We start from the raw sequence: 20,570 nt of genomic DNA on the forward strand, positions 1-20,570 counted from the left end.
AGTGGAGTTTGTATCAAATTCAGATAACGTTGTTGGTAACGGATTTAATTTCAAAGTTGATGCTTATTTCAAGGGTAAGTAGGCCTATACCGGTATGCGAATATCCGCATATGTAAAGCAGAATGTCATCATCTTCAGCTGAATTATTTCTTAGATTTGACATTCCGGCCTATTGTTAGCGTCCAAAATATGTACAATTCCAAGCAAATGCCATGGTTGCTTTTCGAACTCAACATCTTAAATCACATCGTTCAAGATGTGTAACGTACGTAACGTAGAAACACGATGTGGGTATAAATGACCTTAAGCTGAACGTACTTACCACCTTCTGTTTTAGCCTGTGGCAAAGGGCTAGTTGAAAAGCACATCTCCAATTCTGCTGACAGCGACCGAGTAAGATTCCAATGGGAGCAAGGATCAGTCGATCTTGGGAATATTGTGTGCACATGGGCGTACACTTGGAACAGGGAATATTTGGTAAATATAACAAAAAATTGTGTTTAAAATCAACATTTGCCTGCTAAAATGACTAAGTACAAGCAAAACCCATATTTTGTTCAAAACATTTGTTAGCGTTTCAATTTTTTTGTCTCAGACACATGGAATAGAACTTCCCTGTACAATAATGACGATCGTCTCTGTATCTTACAGATAATACACTATGCAATAACAGATATAAATATATCCCGAGGAACTGATTCCTGTATCGATATCCTCTCTGTGACCGATGGCCCCGGAAAAGACACGAAGATATGCGGAACACAGAACGTTACCGGTCTACTCAGATCAGGGAAAGGAGTTTTTCAATACCAGTCAAAGATTCAGCGCACCAGAATGCCACGTTTTGACCTCCGGATTTTACCAAAAAATGTTGGTAAGTTTGCAAAATAATTGTTTTGTCAAATGGTTTTGACAAGTGGGTTTGTTCAATAGCATTTTTTGATACGTGAGGGGCATGTCTGTGCTAATGGTTTCGATTGTGTAACCTGTTCGATGCTCAGGCTTCTATCTACAGTATTTAGCAGCCTAATTTTCTATCTCCAGTATGTCGAAGCCCGATTCTGAGGGAACCTCAACCCTCTGTACGCAGAACCAGTAGTATCTGAAGTGCTTTACGCCTTCTTATCAACCAGTTGCACTTTACCCAATGTTGTTTTCAGCTTGCGAGAATGAAAGGCGACTCAATCTAGCAACCTCTGGAAGAACGGTTATAACATTCTACAACCCAGCGAATTATGAAAATAACCTCAATTGCAAGTGGACGGTTATTTGGGATCAAAAAGTTTTAGTAAGTACCCCATCGTATTTCATCAATATGATTTGCTCAATATTCTCATCGGCAACATGCCAACATGACCGATTTCCCATGTAAGAGACCACCTATCTATTACAGAGTTTGAGGTACCGGTTAGAGCGATCTGATATCAAAGGTTGTCCCAGTGATGCGAGTGATTGGTTAACCTGTGCCGATGGTAACGGTACAGCGTCCAAGCTGTGCCACAGTCAAGACGTTTACTTCGTGGCAAAGTCAGGGATACTGAAGTTTCAGTTCAAGTCCAATTCTGATGGCCATGTCGGTAAAGGGTTTGTGCTTGTTCTTCTGGCCAGGATCAAGGGGAAGCAAACCGGTGAGTTCATATCAAGTTTGGGAACTCGGCTATTCCGTGAAGGCCGAGATAAAATGAGGCTATTAAGCATTTTCCAGTAGTCATAGATAGTACCAAAGTCCGTTGGGATCATTTGTTTTCATCATTACAGTCAAGTTCGACCTAAGTTATGTTAAGGAGCAGGTGTATTAGGACTGGCAACAGGTTTGATTTGTAGAAGTCACAGCCATCAAATGAACCAACAGGCATAAGTGGCAGAGGGGGTCGAAACTGATATCTCGGAAAGTTCTTTCGAGGAACTCGTTTTTTGCTTGTAACATCTTCCCTTTGTTACATCTACATGTACAGCTTGCACTGGAAAGACGTCAACTGTTAGCATCAGCGCTGCAAGTCAGTTTCTAATTGAATCGAAAGGGCGAGAGGATAACTTTGATTACATCAAGGACCTCGACTGTTACTGGTCGTACACATGGGATTCAAGTGCATTCGTAAGTTTCGAACGTTTCGTCTCATTTTAACGTGTTTCTAACTGACGCCGCTATAATCGTAGCATACATCGATTGAGTCGACCACTGAGTGACGATGCCATCATAAGCAAGGTTTGGAAGAGTGAGTTAACACACATCCAAACCTATAACAAGGCACCCTGTAATTAAGGTGGGAATTGGAATCGTCTGGGTAAGATGTCCTTCAACCTCTTTACACGTTTTACTTTTTACGATTAACTCCTTTCGCTTCAGAACGTAACCATGACATTCATAGGAGAAGTAGACATACGTAGCAACGATCAAATCAAATGCCAGGAAGATGTTCTTGTCATAAACACGATAGAAGGAAAAGATCCTGAACGTACGTGCGGACAAACCCCCAAATCGGAAAATGTGCGAGTGATCAGCACCGGCTATGTTTCGTTCCATTTTCATAGCAACTCAGACAGCGTTGTCGGGAAGGGATTCAGTTTGATCATCAATGCCGTGCATATGTCACCCAAAGGTAATGATAAGTATTCAAATTACGAGAATCCGAAATGCAACGCTACAGTCAGTGATACCACTGACCATTAATTGGGCTCAGCCGATTATGGTATTCATATTATGATTGCAAGATGGTAGGAGGAAGATGATATCCGCCTCGTTGTCTGTCAAGGTCGCATCGAAAGTCAAAGCCTTTTCATCACGTCCATCAACCCATCCCCTTGTCATGTACATGCATGTCGAATAATATCAATAGGAGATGGCAATATAATGTGTGGAAGTTAATTGTTGCAGAATGTTCCAACAAGCAGCCGAAGATCATCAACATCAGAGAACCTACCAATGCGTTATTTATATCTTCCTGGGGACGTAAACTACACAGAACATATGAGCCAGGTGTGAGTTGCTCATGGACCGTAGTCTGGGATGTGAATAGTTTTGTAAGTAGCTCCCTGAATTTAGCTGAGCAATTCATCAGTCATGTATCCCGAGGCCACCCTTTGTGCATTAGACATCTGAATACCACAACGTATTCATATGTCTGGGTCACCCAAAAGATCAGTTCTGGCCATCTGGTTTCGGAAATCGATTTCTTTGAGAAGTATGTAATTTCGAATTATCACTTCATCATAGTCACTTGCTCTTGAGGGCATTCACGCTCAAAATGGTGTTTTTTTTCAGACCCTGACACATTCATCAGTAGGCCCACTCGACATTAGAAGTGGAGAGAGTTGCGCCAAGGGCAAAGACAGTCTCCACATTCAAGATGGACAAGGAGCACCAGAATGCATTGATAAATCGTATGGAAGTAGGGTAGCAAAATCTGGTTCACTTGTTGTGCGGTTCTTCACCAACCAAGACAACGAAGTCGGGAAAGGGTTCAACATTTCGCTACATGTTGCAGCATTAAAAGGCAATGGTGAGCACACCAAAATGGTCGTTTCTTCTTTCAAGGAGTAGTCTGATAGATAACGCCAGATGTTGATGGGGGTTTCATTTGTACCATTGACTGGGATCAAAAGCTCTTTCAAACTTTGTCTTGCAAGGCATCATGGCCCGATAGACAAACTTAACAAGGCATTTTAGCTTACCTTGTCAAATACTTTAAATAGCTATATCCTTGCCTTACAGTATGCAATGGAACTGAGGAAATCAGGTTCACTGGACCAACGGTGTATAGAGCAATGTCATGGGGAAGAAAACTCGGACTTAACTACCTTCCTGGCATGTCCTGCGTTTGGAAGTTTACTTGGGACGTGCAACGATTTGTAAGTTGTCTGAGATCTTTCTGATTACAAATATGATACTTTAGACGATACCCCAAATGATACGCCAACATCTTTCTCTCTAGTTTATGCAAACAGTGTAGTAATACTTCTCCCACGTATTCAGGTTGTGAAGTACTCAATGCCAGAGGCAATGGCTCTAGAAGGCAGCATGTCATGCATGTTGGACTCCGTGACCATCAGGGTCCCCGGTGAATTCTTCCCAACCATGTACTGCGGACGTGACAGGATCGCCACAAAGACCGTGACTGCTGGATCGTTTGAAGTGGAATTTTATACTGATCAGAACAGTCTAACGGTTGATAAAGGATTCGAGTTGGTTGTGAGTGTGACCATAGCACCACTTCCGAAAGGTAAAATCGTCTTCAATTTTCCTCAATCTACTGCCTTTATATACACGGGCGACAGTTAGAGACAAGGTTAGAATAAAGTTGGCTGAAACTTTTGGCCTTAAAACTGTGCTTTAAAAAGATGCTTGACTCCAAGTGAGTAAGGCACTATGGCTGGCCAATGCTCTCAGTTCAATTACGGTAAGTGTTATGTACAGTGATATCTGAAATGGAAATAAGCAAAAAGAATATGCCTGGATTTGGTGTATGTGTGGAGAATGGAAATGTGTATGCTCTTTCACTTTTGTTTCAACAGGTTGTTCATACGGAACCGAGCCATCATCCGAGCGGTACGAGCTGGATAGCACCAAAAAGGAACTGATCATAACATCTGTAGATCGCGAGAAATCGCTACCATATATTCCTGGGGTCCACTGTCACTGGATTATTAGCTGGATACAGTATGATCTGGTAAGTTCGAAAGTGCCCACAATCGAGACATTATTGATGCAGTGGTGTGCGAAAGTCATCACAGCTGTGAGCGAGAAAAAGATAGAAAAAACAGCGATGCAAGCTGTCAAGTGTTTCGCGTTGACTGCTGCATATGTTAGCAAAGACAAAGGAGAGAAACGAAGTCACCATCTATGTTACTCATCAATGTTTGGTTACAGGACTTAGCGTTCTGGACGTCAGGGGCGTTCGATATAAAAAGTGGCGACACGTGTGACGGTGACACCCTGGTCATCACTGAAGCCTTCCCCAAGAAGTCGGACCGGAGAGGATGTTCAAAACGTGATATCTATGTGACGAAGGCTACTCGGGGGACCCTTCATGTTTTGTTTGACACGAACGATGACGATAAAGTAGGAAAAGGGTTTAAGCTGATAGTGAGAGTCGTCAACAAGCATGAAGGTAGGAAAACAACAACAACTTCCAAAAGGTTTCCAGCTTTATAAGACAAGCTATACGCACAAAAACGTGCTACTTCCACTATAATGAGAATCAGTGCAGAACTGGTAACAAAGCGTGTTACAGCACAAACAATATTGACCCATACTTTGCCGTCAGGGGTCGAGACTTCTCTTAACACCGGCATGCGACGTTTTGGCTTCATGACTATCGTTAACGTCAATTTCGTAGTTTCACAGAGAGTACACAAGTTTACTGTTGGAGTGGCTAACCTGTCCGGAGTGAGTTCCAACTTCCAATCACTTCAACTTATTTTATGTGCACAAATGTTTTATGTTCAGAATGCACAAAGCCTGCAGATATCTTGGTGGACGCGCCCAAGCCGTTGTCACTAACATCCTGGGGATACACTGATGGCGTGAACTACCTGCCAAACCTAAAATGTGAATGGAGAATCAGATGGGATAAACAACGTTGGGTAGGTCCAAGTAAGCGGGATGTTCAAGAGACCCATGAAAGGAAATTTGGTCCTCCTGGAGAAGATGTCATACCATATCATTTAAAAATTGTTCATGGGTGTAAAAGTAGTTTTGGTGAATTTGAATAATATTTTCAAAGTGATTTTGCTTTGAACAAGCCGGCTTTCTGCAAAGCGATAGGATTTGATATAAACGCCATTAGCCCAGATTCACTTGAATCGGTTATGACTGAAACATGCTTTCCTTCCTCCTTTAATAGACTCTAAATTACAAAGGATTCGGTGAGATTGACATCGAAGACAGTGGCTACACGTGCAGGAAAGACTACTTGGAACTTCAAGATGGCCAGACTTTGCCCAAGCGGTTTTGTGGGAAGAAGAATGTCCTTCTGACAGGAGTGAAGTCCGGGGAACTGCTTGTCACATTCGTGTCCGATGAAGTCAGAAAAACGACTGGTAAAGGATTCAAGTTGGAGGTGGAGGTGAAGAGGCGGCCTCTTCCAAAAGGTTCGTATAAAAGTCTAAAGTCATTAGATTACTGCAGCTGCAGCACACAGTCGATATTTATATGGCACGCATTGAGCCCCATGTGGTATTAACTGTTATTGCTTAAGTCGCTCTCGGAATATTGTCTGAAACCTAACTTACTTTTTAACATATTCCGGCAGCAGTTAACCTAACTTACTTTTTAACATATTCAGGCTGCAGTTATTATGACACAGCGGTCGAAGCCAAGGTCATTCAGATGGAAGACTCAAAGAAGGAATACAGCATCATGTCACTAGATCGTGACAAGCATCTCAACTATATTCCTGGCTTGAACTGCGCGTGGACAGTGACTTGGGACACTCACTTGATGGTAAGAAAGAACAGAGGAGCCGGGATAACGACTTGCTGCACCAGTTTCTAAATCTTCTATTTTGTCCACATTGACATGCCGAGGATATTTTTTTCTCAAAATGAGGCTGCAGTTATTGACCTACTGTATTAATTTTTCAATGATAGCTCCAGAATTCGGATCATTCCCAGAACATCACAAGAAATTGTACAGGGTCAATCTGAGGAAGGCTTGGAGCAAATGGCAAGTATTGACAAATGTAACAAGGAGTCTACTAACAAGATAACATTGATTTTGTATAGAGGCCACCAAATCTTGACCAGGAAAATCTTCTGCACGAATCAAACTGGAAAGAATTGCATGGCAAAAGCACTGATCAAAATTTATTTTCAGGATGTCACCTATGAGACCGAGGGCGTATTCGACGTCATTTCGAACTGTATAGGAGACACATTGGTCATTACCGATGGTGATGCGAAGCCGAAATGCATCGAGTCCAGCACCCAGAAGACGAATGCCACGTCAGGAAGCCTGAGTATCACTTTCAAGAGTAATGAAGACTTGGTGGTTGGAAGTGGATTTCAGATTGTGATGAAGTACAACTTTGTCATTCCCTCAGGTTCGCCAATATCCTTAACCTTTTCTTTTTACTTTATAAACGAAAATTTATTTTGCAGTTAACTAAGAATAACCGTATCAAGTCATTCACTAACTGAATTCTCTGTGGCAATACTTCCCAATTTGAACCTGAGGGCCCCAGTGCTCTCATATCTCAGGCCCCGCGGTTCATGCACTGTAGGATCCCCAGTCTTCTTCCCGGGTCTAATGCTGTTGACGAAGGATCCATCATCCATCCTCATTGATGGGCACTTATTTCATGAGGGTGAAGTTGTTGCTGACCTGGGACACAATCTTTTTAGAATGCAAAGGAGGAACGAAGAAATACAAGGTTACAGACTCGAGCGGCACGGCCATCATTACATCGTTCGGTTATTCTGAAGGTTGGAACTATCTACCTGGACTGAACTGTAAACACACCATAACGTTCAATCAACACAGATCGGTAGGTATCAGGGAATATTCTAATACTAACTGAGCTAAACAAACAGTCTTGTACAGGTCATTTGTTTTCATCGGAAAGAAAACTTCGACTCCGACGGATTCTGGAAATGAACACATGACTTCATATGGGATGCGCCGGTCGTTTGATGTTGGCACGAAGATCCTCTTGTCAAGGTCATCACTTCAAAATTGATCTGTGTCGAATATGTCATTTTTCAATTCTTTTTTTTAAAACAGGTGTTGGAATATCATACAAAACAACCAATAGATATAGCACAGACCAGCGATTGTACCAATGATTATCTGCAAATCCGGGATGGAAGTAATGGCACAAAGAAATGGTGTGGCAAAACACCGATAGGGGTCACTATGGCTACCTCCGGCGAACTAAGTGTAATCTTTCACACGGATGGCACAGAGAATACAGTGGGAAAGGGATTCAGACTTGAAATCACGGCTAAACGAAGACCATTACCGGAAGGTAAGCAGAATTTAACGAAAGGAAGTTTTCGCGAAGCCACCGAACGCCTATCCTATAGTTACTTTTAGAGTTCGAGTTCAAACAATTGGTTTCTAGAATCGTTCGCGTTAGCGTTTCGGGTGCTATACCCTTCAAAGTACACCTGCCTCGTCTGACATGTCTCAAGAAGTGCCCCCTATTGATGTCGCCTGGTTACCACTGACATGACATAAGGAATCCCATTTTTTAAGACACCAGTTTTCTGCTGATCCGTTTTGCTAATTGCACAAATGTTCATGTTTCAGGTTGCTCCTACGATGCCTATCCAAAAGCAAAGGATTTAAACCTCGATACGATTGGGCAGGAACACCATATCATGTCACTGAATAGGGAAAAAAATATGGATTACATCCCTGACGTTCACTGCAAATGGGTGGTGAAGTGTGCGCCATGTAAAGCTGGTAAAGCGGTAGGACTCGAAAACAATTTTATACGTTTTTACTCTTTTCTTCTTGTTTTTGTGGATACAATGCATTAGACCTTACACTCAATACGATATCTACAACAATGCCCTTTACATTTCAGAAACTTCAATATAGCTTTCCCGGCAAGTTCGATCTAGAGAACTCTCCTGGTTGTCGGAATGATGCAGTAGTAATAGAAGACGGCAATAAACCGGCTGAGAAGAGATGTGGTTCAGAGAGCCAAGATTCCATCGCCACTACCGGCGAACTGACAGTGTCTTTCAAGTCCAATGAAAACGAGATTGTCGGCAAAGGGTTCGAGATAGTTGTAAGATCGGTGAAAGTTTCATCTCCAGGTAGGTTTGGAGGTACACTGAACTGTGCTAAACTAATACTTGTGCTCCAAGTATTTTGTTGCCACGAGATCACATTTGATGAGACGTAAATCCAATATTCCTTGTACAACCTGTTGCCCATATACCAGGGCTACCTCTTTCAAGTGAGAGTTGGTTTGTTATGGACGCCTTCCTGATTTAGAGAGAGTTGCTACGGTCGTTACCGATCGTTGTAGTACGCAAGAAATGTTACAAACAGGGACATGTGGTACCTATGGTAAACATTCTATTGAGCTTGTTTGGGTTCAGGAGTTTTCTTCAAAATGATGATAGTGATAATGAAATAATAATGATACTAATAAAAATAGTAATATTAATAATACTATACGTACATGAATGAATAAATAACAAGAAAATAAAAAATGTAGTGGAATCAAGGGGAGTCGAACCTCGAAAGTCGTAAGTCGAAAGTCGAGCATTCTATCCACTGATCCACCAAGGATTTCATGTCAGGAGGAGATTTGCGTCACGTCTCATAGCCAGGCTATGGCGACCTAAACCTTTAGATGGCCATGTTGAATACTTGGAGAATTTTTTGTGGTTGCCACTTTGATGGAGGGGCTATGCCAGAAATAAGTTATACTGATCTTGTTTCAGGTAGCTTCACTACTGGTGCAATAGTTGGAGGCGTGATCGGCGGCTTGATGTTTATAGTACTGGCGGCAACCATCGGGGTGTTTCTTCTCAGGCTCCAACCACAGAAGGAGAAAACCCCGTCATATGCCAGCTCGTCAACCAACGAATTCGAACTTTATAGATAGACAATTACACGCAGAACTTAAATGCATATGCAGTTATGATGGAGGGAGGGACATTGGTCATGGTCACTGAATCGACCCGCCCAGGAGATGCTTCTGATAGGCTTGTGTTGATGATTGCAAACTACAATACAGTTATCAATTCAAGCAGTCGCATTGACGTTATGGACTAGTATGCCTACACTACGTCTGTTAAGACATCGCTAGGTGGAATGCAACATCCGATTAGAATTTTCATGTACATTTTTCATTTCTCCCAAGTGTTTGTTTTCAACTGGGATATGATACAAGTTCCGATTAAATAAATGTATTCAGAACTCAAAGTAAAAGGGTGGAGTTCGACATTATTGCTGTATGGATGAGCGAATACGTCTGTCGTGTGTGTTTGATTGGATGTCATTATCACAGGATTGACAATCGGCTCATCCTAAGTAACTATAACTGGCTGTCGTCAAACCAGTAATAATGAAGATTTGGTGTTCGTCGACGGTGCGATGTTTTTGTGATATTCTTGATAGACAGACAGACGACTGCCTCGCACTCCTGTTTGTTTCCCCTTACTCCTTTCTCTTGTTTGCTTACTTTGTCTTCTCACTTCCGATGTGTTCCTTTCTTCAGAGCATGGTCTAAGCTCCTTGCATTATTAGTTGAGATAAGATTGGCTCCCTCTAGTTTGATCAGGTTAGACAAAATATCTCCTTTAGTCTGAAATGGATCACAGTATTTTAGGAACTGGATACACTTATAAGAAATTGCGAGCAGAAGAAGACTGAACATTGCTTTTGGAACCTTGAAATTTGCAAGTATGATTAAGTGAACGTATTTAGCATCGAATAAAAACTTCTTAATGTTATTTATGTGTGATATGCATGAAATTCCTACCAGGTCAATATCGGGTTCATTCAACTCAGCTGCCAGCGAACTTGGTGCGACCAAGGCATCGTTTGCTTCCACCAAGTTGAAATCTTGAATAATTCCATACATCTGCCAACACAAAAACTTAAATTTAATTTTCATGATTGCATTTTTCATAGTAGCATGCACAAAATGTACATGTAAATAATCGTAAAACATACGGTAAGGAGGATCGACCTGGTTGAGATAGGCGCCAACGCCAAATTATGTGAACTTCTCAGCAATAACCCCCCCCCCCCCCCCCCCCGCCTCTTGAAACTTTTGCCCACATGTTCATCATAAACCCTACTTTTCGATGATGATGAGAGATAGGAAACTAGAGCTATTTCATTTTTTCATTACAGATAACCATGACATTCTAATAAGCCACTAGCATTACAATATATTCTTAACATATGTATCGAAACCGAGCAGATGATAAATCTTACCTTTTCCATGTCCTCTCTGATGAGATTATATTCTTTCAGGTTTTCCTCAATCGCAATCAAAATCAGGAAGTAGTTTTCAAGTTTTTCTTTGTTTAGATTGTCGAAGTTCTGAAAACAATGACAGTTTGTTGAAGTATAAACATCCCTAAACAATAGACCTTAAATAATTTGCCAACGTCACCACTGTTGAAGAGGTACCTCTCTACCGTCATAAATCTGTCGGTACAGTTACAATGGTCACCAGTCTCTAGACCACAAGCCGGTTGTGAATTGAACAGTCACTGTGCATCTGCTTTTAAACGACACAACAAGTTGAAGGTTTGATGGGAATTATGGAAAGCAAAGAATGTATTGAGGCTTATACTCACCGGCAGCTGTAAAGGTGTTTGTTGCTTGAAGTTAATTTTCTCCTTGTGAGAGAGACTTGTCGCTGTTATGATGGGAATGTTGTCGTCCGCAAAATCTGAATTCATTGATAAAAGAAAAACAGATTCCAAATATTAGAAAAACAAGCGTCGTCCATGGTTCTTTCTGCAGTCACAGATAACTGACATGACAAGAGTAAGATAGTGTGTGGCTGTCGTTTTACTGCCGATGTGTACTGATGATGATAGACTGCAGCCATAACCCAGGTTTCAGGAGTCACCACAAAAAGAACAAGCCTATAGGCGAATATGGGCCGTCGCGTTGATGCCAGAACGTCCCCAAAGTTTGGAAATGTTGTTCTTAATTCCTCCGGGTTGGGGTACCTATGGCTTGATCAAATGAATATTAATGTGGATAATTGGAAAATATTATACTCTAATGCCCAGTAAAGGATTAGAGATATTTGTCAACATGAAATTTTTGGTGAAATCGCAACAAATAAAAAACTCGATGTAGAGTAATCTTATGTTTTCATTTGAACTTCAAACATATTTAAATGATATTAAATCAGTGAAACACAGGGCTTGTATCACAAAATTAATGCTGGAAGCCCATTGTCTAAGAATCAAAACTGGGAGACACTGTAGTCTAAGAAAGTGTGAGGTTTGCAAGTCAGGGGAGGTTGAGGATGATTTTTCACTTCCTTGCGGTGTGCCCTAAATATGCGTCAAAACAGCAAAACTCATTGCAGTTGTAATAGAAGTGATCTCCATTTTCTGTCTCTGTCGGATCTGACTACAATTTTTCTGAAAAATCCTTCACCTCCCTCTGCTGCGATTATCAACGAGTTCTTTAAACTGCGTAACTCTATATTGTCCTGATTTCCATTATTATGTTTTTGTCTTTAAATATTTGTGATCTTATTTTGTATACCCTGTAACTTTATATTGTATATTTTGTAATTATTTTATGTAACCGTTGGCCCCTAGTGGGCGTTTTATAGTCTGGGCTCCTGACCTCACTCTCGCTGTCGTAGGTCAGGCAATAACAAAAATCTATAAATAGAACAATAGCTTAACCACCATTTCCACAAAAATTCTTATGCCTAATTTTTTTTTAATATTATAAACAACCTATCCTGCAAAAACCAACGCAATCGGTCAAGGTTTAGCGTCCCAAATCGTACTTTTGCGAAAATGACAATATCGCTAAAAGTGACGTCATTATATGGGGAAACCCCTTTGTCTGAAACATAAAATAACCGTAATCGCGCATTTTAAGAGTAATTCCGGTATTTCTACAGTGTAGAATGATGTGTTCAATAATAGTGCATAATCCTAGGACAGATACAGCGCTCAATTCGACCGTAAAACGATAATTGGCTCGGGAAATTACAACAATGGCTGAATCTAAAAATAACACTCCTCTTTTCTGCCTATTTGTAGACGGTTGTTGTTACCTGACCCGATCCTAAACCCTACCAAAAGCCCGGAGATCGAGGTCACAGAACCAGACTATTTAGCGTTTTAGAGTAATAAAGAATTTGAATTTGAATTTGAATTTTTCCACCGCTGTACCTTATTATCATAATTATGCCCACGTGATTAGCTGCTCGGTATTGACGAGCAAGTGACAGTCCTCATTTGCATGTACATTAATGTCATTATTATGGCTGACGCGATCCTGTAAAGTTGTGCGTAATTTCTAATTTCTCGGCAAATACTTGATTGATTTCGTTGAAATTTGAGAGTACATTTATTACAGATTAGATTACTGCTTACATTGGGTCTTCGTAGTTTCTTCATACATCATCGATAAAGACACGTAGCTTTGTGAAGAAACTCACCATACTGCTCGCTGGCCAGCACAACATTCCTGCATGCTACGTATACACGCTCATCAATTTTGAGCTCCCAATTAATAATTTTATTCATTTCGCATTTTACATGAGACGAAGGACTTAATGAACAAGATAACGAACTTTAATGAAAACTTAAGTTTTATTACAATAGGACAAATACTGGCAACGCAATTTGCTAGGGCTAAAACTATCTTCATTCATAGTCAATCTCGCCATTTAGCTAAACGGACCTGAAACAAATCGATTCAGCGTCTACACTTTTACTCCGATTTGTCTCAAAATTGGTGACAAAGAGGCTGAATGTACTGCAAACAATTCCTTGGAACCAAATTTAAAAAAAAATGATTTTAAAGATTTTTTTAGTGTAAAATGCCCGTTGCTAGCCATGGTTGCTAGGCACATGCTGCCACAAACATAATGACAGAACCTGACAATAAGGGTCTGCTCTCGCGACGACCAATATGAAATAAGTTCGCGAAAATGTTAAATTTTTCAAAGATTTAGTCCTCTCTTTACAAACCCATCTCATTTACAAGTTCAAGGGTGCCTTTCTATTCTGTGAAGGGTCGATTTATTTCGGTGTTCTGATAACTGAAAATCGCAAAGATTCAGGGCAAATTGACATTGCACGGTTTTATAGCATGAACGTACCATGTTTTGATGATGTCGATTCCAAGGATTGCAGGACATCTTCTTCACGTTTCTTTTTTTCCTTCATTTCATTAATCGAACATTCCTGAAATATTGGAAAAAATTCCTTACAGCTCAGTGGAAGAATACTCTATGGCTTGTAATTCTATGAACAGGGGGAGAAGGGAGGAGGGGTGCCTCTTAAACCTGCTGGTAGTGGCAAATTAAACTGGGTAGTCTGGGCTCGTCAACCAGCGAATTGCAACCAGAGACGCTAACTCCAAAAGAGAACCTTGCCAGTCAAGTAGATTACCGAAATCTGTGCAGCTGCCTGGGATGGCTGATGAATTAAAGATGATATTAAAGATGAACGTAGGTGATATTTATGGTAAGGGCATATAGATCTAGACTTACCAGGTTCGTGACCACAATGGCAACAATCAGGTTGGCAAATACGAATGAGCCAATCATGATAGCCACACAGAAGTAGAACATTCCTCCGTAGTAGTAGGCCCCTCCTTTTGCTTGAAAGTCTTTGAATATTGTTATCCACCCATCCTGCGTCACACAGATAAAGAGCGAAAAAAGTGCTGAAGAGACAAAAAATAGATGACAAGAGTGCATATGTGTAGCCGTTGCAGAAAACATGAGAAGGACCTACAAACATTCTACGAAGTTTCTGTGTTCATATCTGTAGCGCACTCTTTGCATGACCTTGACCAGATCTTATACTTAGCAAATAGTCATGTTTTATCTTTCGATCAAATTAAATTCGTAAGTTGAAATGGCACTTAGCTAATTGTACACACCTTTTCCTAAATCACCAAAAGTATTTGGGACAACATTTTGAAATAGTGTTACCCCTACCACCGCCAGGACGATCAGAATGATTAACAGAAGAAGTCCGATGTTGGCCATGTCCGGCAGTGACTGAAGTATCGTCTGAATCACCATTTGAAGGCCAGCGAACGAAGAGATACTGAAAATATATGAAAGCATAGTAATGATTGCTCATTTTTCACTAAAACGAATGATGTCATATCGATGACAAAAGCGATGTTTATGCATCTGCCGTGCATCTAAATCATATAAACCATAACTGAAATTTATATCAGCGCATATTTATTACCTATTGCAAAATGTCATCTTTTTGAAGGATTAAGCCAAGCTGTAGCAAGCGCGTTCGTGACTTCTTCATTTCTCACCTTTTTAAACTGCGGAAGGCACGAAGCACACGAAGGATTTTCAACATCTTTTCATTTCCCATCATCATATCTGGAATTGCAAGGACGTTATGATATTTCAGTTTAGTAGCAAAATGACATATTTATAACAAAATCATTCAGATCTAATAACATTCTTTATGACAGACCCTAGCTGGCTGCTTACCACCCCCCCCCCCCTCCAGTAGAAGCTGACTAAATCATAATAAGGATGCTTTTGATGGCTGACATTGACAGTATGATAAACTCCACAGCTATTTTACTTACTTGGCCCAAGAAACAGCACGCACACAATAAGCAGATCCAATATATTGGATTTGGATTTCCAGAACACCCAGAAGTCGTAGTACCATTTAAGCAGGATCTCACAGACGAAAATAACCAGAACTACCTTGTCGAAAATAGAGAATTCGAACGTCCATCTCACCGACTGCAAAAATAAAAGTGAACTGTTTATATGTGGCGTTTACATCTTCCTGGTCCTGTTGTGTTATGATGATTACAGTGTTTCGGCCGGTACCTCGCAGAGATGTACAGAGGGAGAACCATACCGATACCAATCTTACCGATTTAGCCTGATAATTTCATAATATGGCTCCATTTCTTCCCAATTGCCAACTTACGTAGCTTTCGTCTGTTTGCAATGCAATGAGGAAGGAATTGGTCACAATGCATCCAAGGATGAGGACTCTAAAGGGGAAACTTTCCAACATGACGCCGATGAGTTCCTTCCTGACGAAATGCTCCGCTCTCTCATCGTCCCAGTCTACGATGTCGTTGAAGTCCTCGACGGGGGGCTCGTCAAATAAATGGCGAGCTGACAGGCCTTCATGCAACTAAAAATATATTTTTGAAACTTTATTATTTCATAAGCAGAGTGTGAACTCCCAAATGTAGGCTATGCCACGGAAATGTACAGTAGTCGCAGACGATCTCACCAATATGCTGATGTTTTTCAATGGCACATTTCTATTGAGACGCTATTTCAAGTTTTGTAATGTCTGTTAATTGTATAGCAGCATGCAGCTCAATTAAATCTTTAAGAAAAGCAGAAAGATGTTTTCTTGTTGATTGCTCGTTAAGGTAATTGTGGACTCTAAGGTGCAAGCTATACGAGGACACTCGTAAAAAGAAGACTCGGATATAATGATAGGAAAAGTAGCTCCTTGAACTTACTGTTTCATCCAACCATCCAGTTTAATACCGTATATATTCCAGAGTCGATCCCCACTTCAGATGATCATGAGGAAAACAGCAAAAAAGTACCTTGAAACAAGTTAAATGTTTAACTGCTTTGAATACTTACTGCCTTCTCGTCAAAAAGGAATTTCCTTGTAACATCCGTGCTCGAGGCTGCACTGAAATAAATCAAGGCACGAGATTCTAGATATAGGACTTGAAAATATATAGGACTATACTTCTGCAAAGTTTGATAATTTCCCAGCATAGATTTTATATTAAAATCACAAAAATATATGAATTCAGAATTTACACGGACCTGTGGTAGATTATGTACAGAGCCTCCCTAGCTCCCCTGCCGTTGGCCATCCATACTATGTCGTACGCACATAAAACGTCCACACAGGACCGTCAAATCTTACTGAATATAAGGGTCTTGCTAGGTAGTATAATATCAGTAAAATAAACTACAGATTAAACCTGGTTCATGCTTGCTTCGACTTGATGAATGACGGATCTGAGGGAGCTCGTTCAGGGGTTCCAGCTGTAAATCGTCCCACCCGCCCTAAAAACGGGCGTGATTTTTTATTTTAAGCAAATGCCTAGTTCCAATCTAAGCTCAGATGGCAGAACCCTGCCAGTGACGAAAAGACTGACACATAGCATGGTCAATTCACATCCTCCAAGAAGGACAGACAACAGACTGTTAGAAATGGTTGTGTAGCTTCATCAAAAAGATGATGAAGACAATGTCACAACCTCCCCGATTACCAATTATTAAAGTTGATGATATTTTCCGTATTTTTTTTTCGTGCTCCTAGTCCTACTATATACTATACCTGGGAACATCGTCGATTATGTCAGCTCTATGTGTATCAGAGGAAGGTCCAACTGCCTAGAAAGGAGGCAAAACGATCGACTGTAGGCTATGTATTTGCGACAAAATTAACTGTACAAATTCTGGTTCGAGCATCTAACTAAGTTTGGTGCTATGAAAAATCACACACTGATGTACTGTATGAACCTAATCTAGAGCGATATCTAAGCATGTTAGCAGAGGACCTGCTAGTGCTATTGACTGTTACCTAGCGGTACGATTCGATATATATACACTCAGTAACAATACACACTACAATTACAAGGTACACCTGATGAACAGTCAGTAATGGCTGCTTGGTTACAAAACGTTGTCTTCAAAAGTCTGCACGGTACAATACGACATCACAGAGACAGAGCAAATGATTCAAAGGAAGATAGAGATAGCCACCTTTACCGTACATGCCTTTTATAAGTACATGCAGTACCATACTCAGTCATATTCATGATAGTCATGGATAAAATGACCATACTGGTCGACGGAACACGGCATCGTCGTGATTGTGAAGTCGCCGCAATCATGAATGAATAAATTCACCGATGCCATCACCCACGGCGCGGCATAGACTCAGGGCGATCACATGATCAGGCGATTGACCTACATTATTTTGCCTCCTTTTCCTCATTCCAGATTTTCCAAATATGCCATGTTCTCCTTCATCCTGGGCTTTCGTGCCAGGCCCAATCCGTCGACTGTTTGACACAGATGGCATAGTTTGGTTTTTCTAATGTCAGATCACATAAATTTGGATTATTCAACGTCCATTCACTCAGTGACTGATGAAAACCGGCAAATGCATGCAATGCTGATGACGTCTATAACAACAAAGTGACGTCACGCACTTGCGCTGCGCCAGTGTTGTACCATGTCGTACATAACGTGATTGAGAGGACGTCAGAATCTCCACGTGATTATTAAACCAAAGAACAGTTTTATCATTTGTTTTGTTTGTAAAATATTTATGTTTGTTTTTGTTGTAAAAAATGCATCGCGCTTACCAACCGATCACTCCTGCCAACAATAAGCTTTTGAAGAAAAAATGGGACATGATACGTTTCGAGATTCATAGAGACAAGGTAAAGCAAGGTAAGAAACATCATGACATCAAATAAGTAGGTAGCCTAGACCGTAACATACACAATATTGATAATCATTTTAACATCAAATACGACACACCTATCCCCGATATTTGACCTTCTGACACACCTCCACACATCCATTTGCGCCTACATTTTTAGGGTCTTGATTTTAGTACGGACACCAGTCAGTGCAGTTTTAATTCCCTCAGTCAGGATTTCTGTTCGTTTTTGTTGTTTTGCACAAGTTCATGACATAATTATCAACCCATCCCATGCGACCACCCATAGGTTAACAATCATGACAAGTTATGTACATTAGACAATATTCTTAAGCTTTAGACCAACACTGTCACTGTTACCTGCTTGAATTCACTTTCAGCAAAGGCGGTCCTCGACAACGACCCACCAAGAACGTACGTGCACCTTCATCTAAAACTCAAAAAGTTACAGGTAAATCAAAGTAGAAAATTTTGTCATTCATTGCATTTCCTTTTTAAAACTACTGAAAGGAATAAAATTCTATACCGGTTCCGTACTTCAAGAATATAAAATAAAACCAATTCAAATATGTAAATGCTGTGGTGAGAGCTAACTTACATTTACAACACAACAGGTTGAGGAGACGCGTTTGTCCAGAGTTGAGCGGGACAACCGAATCTTACTGGAGAAGATGTCTCAAATCATGCGATCGGATAAATCACACTTGGATAACAAAAATGATTATGAAGATAAAAGGTATTTCGCACACTGACACCCAATATCTCCATGAAAGTCCCGCCTGTGAACGAGGCTACCAAGAAACATGGTATTTTTAATAAGGTTTCATAGAAACCTTGGTCTGTTAGTGAGAATTTGGTATATGAATTTGGTATGTGAATGAAGTTGCCTTGAAAACCAGGTGAGTGAATAAGGTTCCCATGAAAGCAACGCCTGTAATTTAGAAAAAAAGAGGTTTACTCGGAAACATGGCCAGTATGAGCTTTCATGATACTCTCGTCGTGAATGAGGTTCCATGAAAGCCCAGCCTGTGAATTGGATGTCCATGAAACCTGGCCTGTGAAAAACCCTGCATATGAGTGAGATTTCAATGGAAGCACGGACAGTTTATTTTAATACATCCTAAGGCAAATATGCATTGCCTGATGCCTTCTGTTCTTAGTTAAAATCATAACTAAAACTCTTATCTCGTATTTCGACCTAGGCTACCACTAGCTTGTTCTATTTTTCAGTTTAAACAAAACAAAGCGACAACGCGAACTGTTGCGCATCACGCACGAGAATCAGGCTATTCTGAAGCGCATACTATCCAAGGAGCCGCACTACAGTCATCAGAGATGGGAAGAGGATTGGAAGGTCAACATGATCTACAGGGCCAATATTGCCAAGTATCCCATTAAACCACACTGCAATACCAAGACCCGCAAAAAGACAGAATCGTCAGAGAAAAAGGTAAATTGAATATTAGGAACTGAATGAACGACACTAACTGAAAGAAATACTGTTCTGAGAAAGGAGGGATGAACGCATGGATGATGGGTAACTGCAAACAGCATGCAGTAGAAAGTGGTTGGGATGGACTTGACTACGATTGTTAAACGCTGTGCAGCAATTGCAGGTGTTTGCCGAATCGGATGCTTTCAGGAAGCCCATGACGCACAGACAAAGACACAAGGAGAACGAGAGAAACACATTATCGTTTCTAAAAGTCTCTCCTTCCGCGAGAAATGCATACTATACTAGTACATTGTGTATGATGTGCGATTTGACGATTTTTTTATCATAATTCTACTTTTCTAATTTTCAGTCGGGCAATGAATTGCCGCAGATAACAAATGATAAGGAAAATGGGAAAAGCAATGCAAAAGACGCAGAAAGGAAGACAGATTCTCAATCCTAAAAAAACAACAACAACGTTTGTGTAAACAAAACTCCCTGTTTTACAATGTAACATCATTCAAACTATAAAGAATACATTGTAGAGATAAGTTGATGTCGTTGCTTTCAATGTAACAGCTGTGTATTGATTGAAATATATCCAGGGCCGGAGAATACATCCCAGCAGGCTCAGTTGGTCCGACATGACTCGTAGACCTAGAACTCGAGTTGATTGTCTTCGCCTTCACAACCGAACCGAATTGGTCCTGGCTGATCCACCTTATTGGCAAAAATATGGTAGGAGAGACCGATGCAAGCCTGGCTGCTCCACGGTTTGAAACATGATGAGGGGAAGTGAGACAGTCGCAAGCAGACCGAATCGGGACTAGATCGCTCCCTAATGAAGAACTAGAGAGGAATACTGGTCAAAGGACACCACCCTGACCACAAAGCTCTGGGGCTCACTCTCTAGGACAGCCGACTTCGTTACCGATAACGAACTGACTGTCTAGCGTGCATCTCAATAATTCCGAACGCACAAGAAGAAGAAGTCTCTCTCACCGAGCAGGCATCATAA

At 40.8% G+C, this 20,570-nt stretch overlaps 2 protein-coding genes across 2 annotated transcripts; one reads left to right on the forward strand and one right to left on the reverse strand.

Annotated features, from left to right (window-relative positions):
* Positions 1-10,151: 10,151 nt before the first annotated feature.
* Positions 10,152-15,696, reverse strand: LOC135492477 (cation channel sperm-associated protein 4-like). The gene is made up of 10 exons (XM_064778985.1): positions 15,607-15,696; positions 15,251-15,413; positions 14,966-15,035; positions 14,570-14,739; positions 14,175-14,350; positions 13,782-13,866; positions 11,272-11,366; positions 10,904-11,011; positions 10,443-10,544; positions 10,152-10,265 (listed from the first exon to the last, which is right to left on the reverse strand). Exons 1-10 carry the CDS (start codon positions 15,694-15,696, stop codon positions 10,152-10,154), a joined length of 1,173 nt encoding a protein of 390 aa, XP_064635055.1.
* Positions 15,697-18,022: 2,326 nt separating this feature from the next.
* Positions 18,023-20,015, forward strand: LOC135492478 (sperm axonemal maintenance protein CFAP97D1-like). The gene is made up of 5 exons (XM_064778986.1): positions 18,023-18,125; positions 18,498-18,568; positions 18,732-18,853; positions 19,348-19,567; positions 19,923-20,015. The coding sequence occupies exons 1-5, from the start codon at positions 18,023-18,025 to the stop codon at positions 20,013-20,015; spliced, it is 609 nt and encodes a 202-aa protein (XP_064635056.1).
* Positions 20,016-20,570: the final 555 nt, after the last annotated feature.

This window comes from Lineus longissimus, chromosome 8, assembly GCF_910592395.1.
Source record: "Lineus longissimus chromosome 8, tnLinLong1.2, whole genome shotgun sequence".
NCBI classification, from domain to species: Eukaryota; Metazoa; Nemertea; class Pilidiophora; order Heteronemertea; family Lineidae; genus Lineus; species Lineus longissimus.